The sequence below is a fragment of the Adiantum capillus-veneris genome, chromosome 1 (assembly GCF_014529385.1).
Source record: "Adiantum capillus-veneris isolate H3 chromosome 1, ASM1452938v2, whole genome shotgun sequence".
Lineage (NCBI taxonomy): Eukaryota > Viridiplantae > Streptophyta > Polypodiopsida > Polypodiales > Pteridaceae > Adiantum > Adiantum capillus-veneris.
Window position 1 is genome coordinate 165,971,850 of NC_140931.1, and position 7,911 is coordinate 165,979,760.

At 42.0% G+C, this 7,911-nt stretch overlaps 1 protein-coding gene across 1 annotated transcript; it reads left to right on the forward strand.

Annotated features, from left to right (window-relative positions):
- Positions 1 to 824: 824 nt before the first annotated feature.
- Positions 825 to 3,017, forward strand: LOC147465961 (aspartic proteinase nepenthesin-1-like). The gene has a single exon (XM_086513116.1). It carries the CDS (start codon positions 1,156 to 1,158, stop codon positions 2,761 to 2,763), a length of 1,608 nt encoding a protein of 535 aa, XP_086369242.1. The 5' UTR covers positions 825 to 1,155; the 3' UTR covers positions 2,764 to 3,017.
- Positions 3,018 to 7,911: the final 4,894 nt, after the last annotated feature.

A 7,911-nucleotide genomic window follows, 5' to 3' on the forward strand; every position in this document is an offset into this window, starting at 1 on the left:
TGAGTTGTGGTTTTGTGGGAGATTATTTGAGATGGTTTGTGGTGTTGATTTTGTGTATTGAGCACTATCGGGAGACATTGAGCTATAGAGGTGCCCCTTGTTCTTGTTTTACCAACAATGCTTCTGTTAGTTTGGGCAAATATGTACCCATGCGACCAATGAGGTGGCTTAGTAGCACACAATAAATGTGCAAGAGGTCTCAATTTAACTTTGGGAATCACAATTCCCAAAGTCTGCAGACATTTGTGAACCACCCTAATACGCATAAACTATATTGCCTACTGGCTACTACGATTGGCTACTACTACTGGCTCTACTCCTATTTTAATCCATGGAATCTCACGAGATCCTTTTGCTACAACTCTTAAGTATCAAAGAGGAACTGTAAAACCGGAAACGGGTGCTCGAGACAAGAGATTGACGTTTCCCCAGTTCGCATGACCATTGACGCCCTCTTCGAAGGCTGCTTATAGCCACACATTCCTTGCATACAAAAAAAAAAAAACGTCCTCGGCTCCTCGTACACTAGTCCTACTGCTCGTTTCTATCTTCTTCCTGCTCCTTGGTGCCCCCGTCTACCTTCGCCGTTTGGTGCTGTTGCTAGTTTCGCTACCCAACTGCCCTGCTCCCGCTCCCGCTCCCATCGCGCTCCATCTCCAACTCATGTTTTCTTATTTTAGATTGGCGTGGACTGCCAGACTGGCCATTCTGTTTTTGTGTTTATGGGGGGGAGGGGGGAGGGAGAGAGAGAGAGAGAGAGAAAGAGAGAGAGAGAGAGAGAGAGAGGGGGGGAGGATCTCTTTAGATTCTGCTGCCCATTTTATTTTCAAACATGGGTATCACCTACTATGCTATATTGCAAGTATATGGTTTACAATAGTTCGGGTAATATGGGAGAATTTGCTTTTTGCATCGGTTTTTGCTGGATGGCCCACGTCGCGACTGTAATCTTTGACTCCCAAACTTCAAAGTTCAAACCATCTACTCGTCCATCAGATGATGATATCACCTCCCTCCCCGCAGTTTGACGTTCTTCCTCACCATCTACGACGCGCTTATTTTACTACTTTAGCAAGTTGCTTATCCGTCTCTGGGTAAGAGCTCTACTGGTTGAGAGAGAGAGAGAGAGAGAGAGAGAGATCAGAGGGGGCGGCAATGTTTCTGTTGCCTATCCATGGCGGCCAGTTCCTGCATCTGTACTGCATTTCATGCTTATTAGCCCGATTTTTCGTCTGCACCCCCTCCATTACAGCTCACAACACTACAGTTCTACAACCACGCTTCCGGCCCCCAAGCCTCACCTTCCCTGTCCACCATAAGAGCATACACAGAACCCACGATCACCACCGTGATTATGTACTATTCCATAGACAGATCAGCGCCCGCCGCATCCTCGACGATCTCGCTCCTGCGCCCACCATGATCGACTTCTCGCCATCGGCCAGCCCTGCCATTGTGCCAGCGTTGCGGGGCAAGTTGGTGACATTATCGGAGCCTTTCGGCCAGTATTTCGCCGAGCTCCACATCGGCTCGCCGTCGGAGCCCCTTGCGGTTATTATCGACTCCGGCAGCCAGCTTATGTGGATTCAATGCAAGCCCTGCGTAAACTGTGGACCACAGGCAAGTGCTTATCCCATTTTCGAGCCCGCAAAATCATCTAGCTACACAAATGTGATGTGTCGCTCAGCAGCGTGCTCCGACACAGACGGTGGAATAGCATTCGGCTGCACCGACTCGGGTGCTTGCGAGTATAAAGTCACCTATGGAGACAACAGCAACAGCTCTGGCATCCTTGCAGCAGACACACTCTCCTTCACCACAGAAAATGCCACTTCCAAGGATCAAGGTGCACCATCTTCCTTTCAATTGTTGAACTTCGTATTTGGATGCGGCGTCGACAATGTTGGCATAGAGACACACTTCAATGCATCAGGTCTCATGGGCCTTGACAAGGGCCCTTACTCTGTCATCTCACAGCTCAATGTTGACGTGTTTTCCTATTGTCTCCCCAACCGCGAGAACAATGTCGATGTCACCGGCTACCTCACATTTGGTCGAGGCAATGCGAGCACATCCAACCCATCCTTGCAATACACTCCAATGCTGCAAAACAGCTACTCTTCCTTCCTCTCCCACTTCTACTACCTTGGCCTCACCGGCATCAGCATCAATGGGGAGCTTCTTGATATTCCTTTGGCCGCTTTGGAGCTGGATACACTGACAGGAACAGGGGGGACGATTATTGACTCCGGCACTACATTGACAACATTTGTCGATGAGGCGTACATAGAGATTGTAAAAGCATTTGATAGCCATGTGGATGCATCCCTGAAGAAGGTGGAGTTGGAGGACAATAACACAGCATTATGCTATGAGGTGCCGCTGTCAAAGCAGAGGGAAGCGCCAGCAGCGCCGACAGTGATGCTGCATTTTGAGGGGGCGGCGGCAATGGAGCTAAGCACAGAGCATCTCTTTCACTTGTATGGCTCTGATACCACCAACAAGTACTACTGTCTGGCCATGACAAATAGTGGGCCCTTAGAGTCTGGTGCAAAGAACTTTTTCGGGAATTTCCAGCAACAGAACTTCCTAATAGAGTATGATATTGCTAATTCTAGAGTTGGGTTTGCTCCTACACAATGCAGCCCAACAATTTCTGACAAGAGTGCCTCTTCCTCTCATACACCCACAATAATAGTAGGCAAGCCATTATTGTTCCACATCCTCCCACTCAATTTGGTGTGCATTCTGTTTTTCTTGTAATTAGCTTCACATTTGCCTCCCCTTGGCCAAAATATGCCTCGTGGCTTGTAAAATTGCCTATGACCCAATTTTTATGAAAAGCTTACTGATTTTACAAATTATAGATAACAATCCAAAATGTGCCTCACCGCATTTTATACCTTTGAAAGTTATTGTTCAAGTAATGACTTCTTTGGTCCTACAAAGTCTACTTTGTGGCAAGGATGTTTCAATTATTTGGGCATAGTCAATGGAAGAATTTGTATTGAGATTGAGTTGCTAGCACTTACTAGCTAGTGTTTGAAAGTCACTTAACTTTAGTAACTCATGTGGGGATGTCGGTGATGAACTTTAGAGAGAGAGAGAGAGACTTCTTCTATGTATGCAACCTAGTTTGAATAGTCAACTTCATCTTTGCTTTCTCTTCCTTCTCATGGACAAACAAGATTCAGTGTTTCCTTGTTTTATTAGCTAAAGACAACACAATTCAACAACTATGCGCATGCCAATGCACATGCACAAGAAATTTGATACTTTATTTATGTCCATGTGCAATGGATGAATGAGACCCTTAACTTAAAAGTTGGTTCCTATGTCCAAGTTCCACCTTGCCGAGTGTTAGAATTCAAGAATTCAACAAGAGGGGTTTTATAATGCAAACAATATCCTAAGCAAATCAAGAGGGATACATTAACAAAAAGGCCTTCTATATTCCATTTTGGAAAAATAAGAGGCCATTATTCATTCAAGCATGTTAAAAAAGGGGTTTTAAAAATATCATAGAAGAGTTTTCAGCAATGCACCTCCGGGACGGTCACTTTTTAGAATGTGTATGATATCACGTGGGTTAATCACAGAGGATTATTAAAAAATCAAAATGTATAAAAATGTATACATACAGAGGAGGGTAGGGGTTTTTTAAATAGGCTCATAGTGTAAGTATAGTATGTATATTGGGGTATTATTAATTACCACTTGATCGCACGTGATATAGGGATCTTTTGATAAGTGACTGCTCCGGGAATACACCCCCCAAGAGGAGATTCACACACTACTAAGTAGAGTTACACTACAAGAAGTAGCTCACATTAGCGGCGCTCGCAGTGTGACGTTCAAAGTGAAAATCCACGGCATCGCTATGTTCTTTGTTGCATAGCGACGCTCATAGTGACGCCGACAGGATAAAAAATAAGCAAAAGAGGTAAAACCGCGCTCTCCCTCTCCCTCTCTCTCTCTCTCTCTCTCTCTCTCTCTCTTTCTTCCCCACGCACACACACGAGGAGAGGAAGGAGAGCCAGATATGCTCCTTCCCTCTCCTCTCTCTCATGTTGCCTTCCCCTCTCTCTCTCTCTCTCTCTCTCTCTCTCTCTCTCACACACACACACACACACACACACACACACACATTGTGTCTGAGAGAGAGAGAGAGAGAGAGAGAGAGAGAGAGAGAGAGATAAAGTAAAGAGAGAGAATGATATATATATATATATATATATATATATATATATATATATATATATAAAGCACAGAGAGAGAGAGAGAGAGAGAAAAGAGAAAACAAAGAGAAAGAGGAAAAGAGAGAGAGAGAGAGAGAGAGAGAGAGAGAGAGAGAGAGAGAGAGAAACAAAAACCAAATAGAGACATAGGGAGAGAAGACGAAAAGAGAGAGGCAAGGGGAGAAAACAAAGAGAGAGAGAGAGAGATATAGATTAAAAAAAGTAGAGAAAATATGAAATAAAATGTTACATTAAGATTTAGATTTAAGTTAAATTTAAAATTACATTTAATTAAAATTAGGTTAGATTAAGATCTAAGATCAAGTTAGATTACATTTAAAATTTATGATAAATTTAAAATTAAGTTAAGATTTAAATTAAATTTTAGATTAGGTTAGATTACATTTAGATTTATGTTTATGTTGAGTTTAAGATTCGGTTAAATTTAAAATTAGGCCAAGATTTAAAATTAGCTAGGTTAGATTACATTTAGGTTTAGGATTTAAGATTGGATTTGATTTAGGTTTATATTGAGTTTAAAATTAGATAAGATTTAGATTTAAGATCAAAACAAGATTTAAGATTAAATTAGATATAGATTTAAGTTAGATTACATTTAGGTTTAGGTTAAATTTAAGATTAGATTAGCTTTAGGTTTATGTTGAGTTTAAAATTAAATTAGATCTAGATTTATGTTCGATTTAAGATTAGCTTAAATTAAATTAGATTTAAGTTAGATTTTGAGCATGCCAATGAAAGCTTTGCCCAAAGAGCAAACACTAGTTACACAACAATATGTATATTCCCATTAGAATCTGACACCTATTAACTCACCCACTAACCATGTTCAATTACCTCAGAATCACCATATGTTCAATTAGGTTAGATTTAAGAATAGATTTTGGATTTAGTATATATATTAAAGTCTACCTTCGGGATTATGGATAAAAAATTACAGTTAGGCGAACAATGATCCCTCTCTTCCTCACTACGGATGAGACCTTAAGTTGGAAAGCTTTCAACGGCATGATACTCAAATTGGAGACCAACATGTAATGTGCTAAGTAATCTCTCGAATAAAGATCTGTTGTGAAGAGATGTTAAGATGCTATGAATTCTCTTGCTACAGCAAGAGAAGAGGAAAAGGGGTTTTGTCACTACATGAACTATCATGTAGATGTGGGGGTGTAGATTTCTCGTACCCACAAATATAGGCATTGACCAATAAAAACGAGATTATAACCCAGTGGTTCTGATCTCCGTGCACCTCTAAACCGAGGTGTGCGAGGATCGAACATGACTAGAGAATGTGAGGTAGTTTACAGTGTAAACAAAGAGAGAGAGAGAGAGAGAGAGAGAGAGAGAGAGAGAGAGAGAGACGGAGGATACCAATAGAAGATTAAATTTATGTCCAGGTTAGATATTTCTACATTCATTATGAGTAGTGACGAGGATGTGGGGCCGTCCAACCGAAACACCTATCTCTCAACAAAGATCTTATGTCCTTGTAATCAATGCAAGCATGCTGTGCGACGGGCAAGACACGTTTCTTTGCAGCATGTTCACGAATTTGGCGAGTTTGATCCATCTATTATAGATCGAGTTGTTGTCAATTATAACTCGTCGGACTCTGACGCTGGGCAACAGGCAGTAATCTTGCAACCCAATAGACGGCGTTTTGGTCAAGCAGCATACATGAGGCCACAAGATGTAGCCTCTAACAGGTCGGAGGATGATCATGCAAACCACACTCCCAAAAGAGGCAATGTCTGAGATCGATGAAATGATCGAGACGATCATGGATTCAGAAAGGCTTATCTATGATGATGTGAAAAGTGAAGCCGATACGCCATTGTGTGATGGAGCATGTGTGTTTAGATTGAAGGCGCTCGTGGTTCTTCTCAGCATGCAGGCAAAGTTTGGATGGAGTGACACTAGCGTCACAGTGCTTTTCAGGTGATCTATTACAATGTGTTTACTTCAATAAAAAAATCTATATGTATAATGATCTGATAGATTACTTACACAAGTGTACCGCATTTTTTTCGCTGTGTAGATTGCTCAAAGAGCACATACTGCCAACTGATAATGTGATTCCAGATTCCAAAGAGGAAGCAAGAAAGATCTTGCAAAACTTGGGGATGGATTACAGTTCGATTCACGCTTGTCCCAACCACTGCATTCTTTTCAGAAGGGAATACATAGACATGGAGAAGTGTCTGAAATGTTATTCCGAGAGATATCGAGTAGATCTCCATGAACCAAAAATTCCACAAAAGGTTTTGCGACATTTTTCTCTGCTTCCTTGCATCAAGCATTTCTTTGAATGTAAGTCCATGGCCGACTTAGCATCATGGCACGAGGATAATAGATCTTCGAATGGTGTGCTACAGATTCCTGCAGATTGCGCAGCTTGGAAACATATAGATGATACATGGACGGATTTTGCAAGAGAAGCTCGAAATTTGCACATAGGCCTGGCTATGGATGGCATAAATCCATTTGGTGAGAGATCAACATCTTACAGTGTATGGCCCATTGTCATCGTCAACTACAACATTCCCCTGTGGTTGACTACCAAGAAGGGGCACTTGTGGCTAAGCTTGATTGTGCCGAGGCGGTATAAAGTGAAGAATATGGATGTGTATCTTCGTCCACTATTGGAAGAGCTGCAACAATTGTAGATTGGCATAGAAGTGGTGGATGTGAGCTGACACACAGGTTGATGGAATGCTTTGATCAGAGGCATTCTAATGTGGACCATGCATGACTATCCCAGACTAACAGAATGCTCAGGTGATTTACACTCAAACTCAAACACTGTAAATCTTGGTTTTTCTCAAGCTTATCTATTGTCATGTGTATACATGTAGGGCTTAAAGCAAGCGGATACAAAGCACGTGTCACATGTGGACCTAGACTTAATGCACATTGGGCGCCCTCATTAAAGAAGAAAATCTACGAAGGTCATCAAGTGTATCTTCCAGAGAATCGTGTGTTACGTGATGGCTTTTTGGAAAGAGAGCCACCGAGGATGTCTGCACAAGCATAGTTAGAGCAGAATTAGATGTGTGATGACGGTTTGCCCCAGGGATGAAGAGACTCTCTCTATGGTACGAGTTACCATATTGGCCCAGACTCATGATCAATCACTTGCTTGATCCAATGCACATATTCAAGAATGGGGGTAATCTGTTGTGGGACCATCTAACCGGCAAGAAAGATACTTTGGGATCCAGGGTTGACCTTAGAAATGTGGATTGTATGGATCAATATTGGCCGTAGACAATATCCGATGGATCCATAAAACTCCCTAAAGCGCCATGGATTTTGACAGGAGCCCAAGAACGCAAAGTAAAAGAGACCATTTGATCTGTGTGGACCCTCACTGGCATAATGCACTCGCTCAAAACGTGTTTCACTAAAGAAGGAAAGCTTACCCGTTTGAAGTCACACGACTCGCATAAATGTGTCAGGTATGTTCATAGTGGGAATTGTGTAACAAATTCATGTGTGGACTTTAATATCATTGATAGACGTGTTTTGCAGTTTATTTTACCGGTGGCCATTGAGGGATGTTTGTCTCCTAACTTTCGTAACACAATCTACAAAGTTGCGAAGTTGGTGCAATGGATCTCACAAAAGGAGATCACTGTAGACTCCATACCATTCA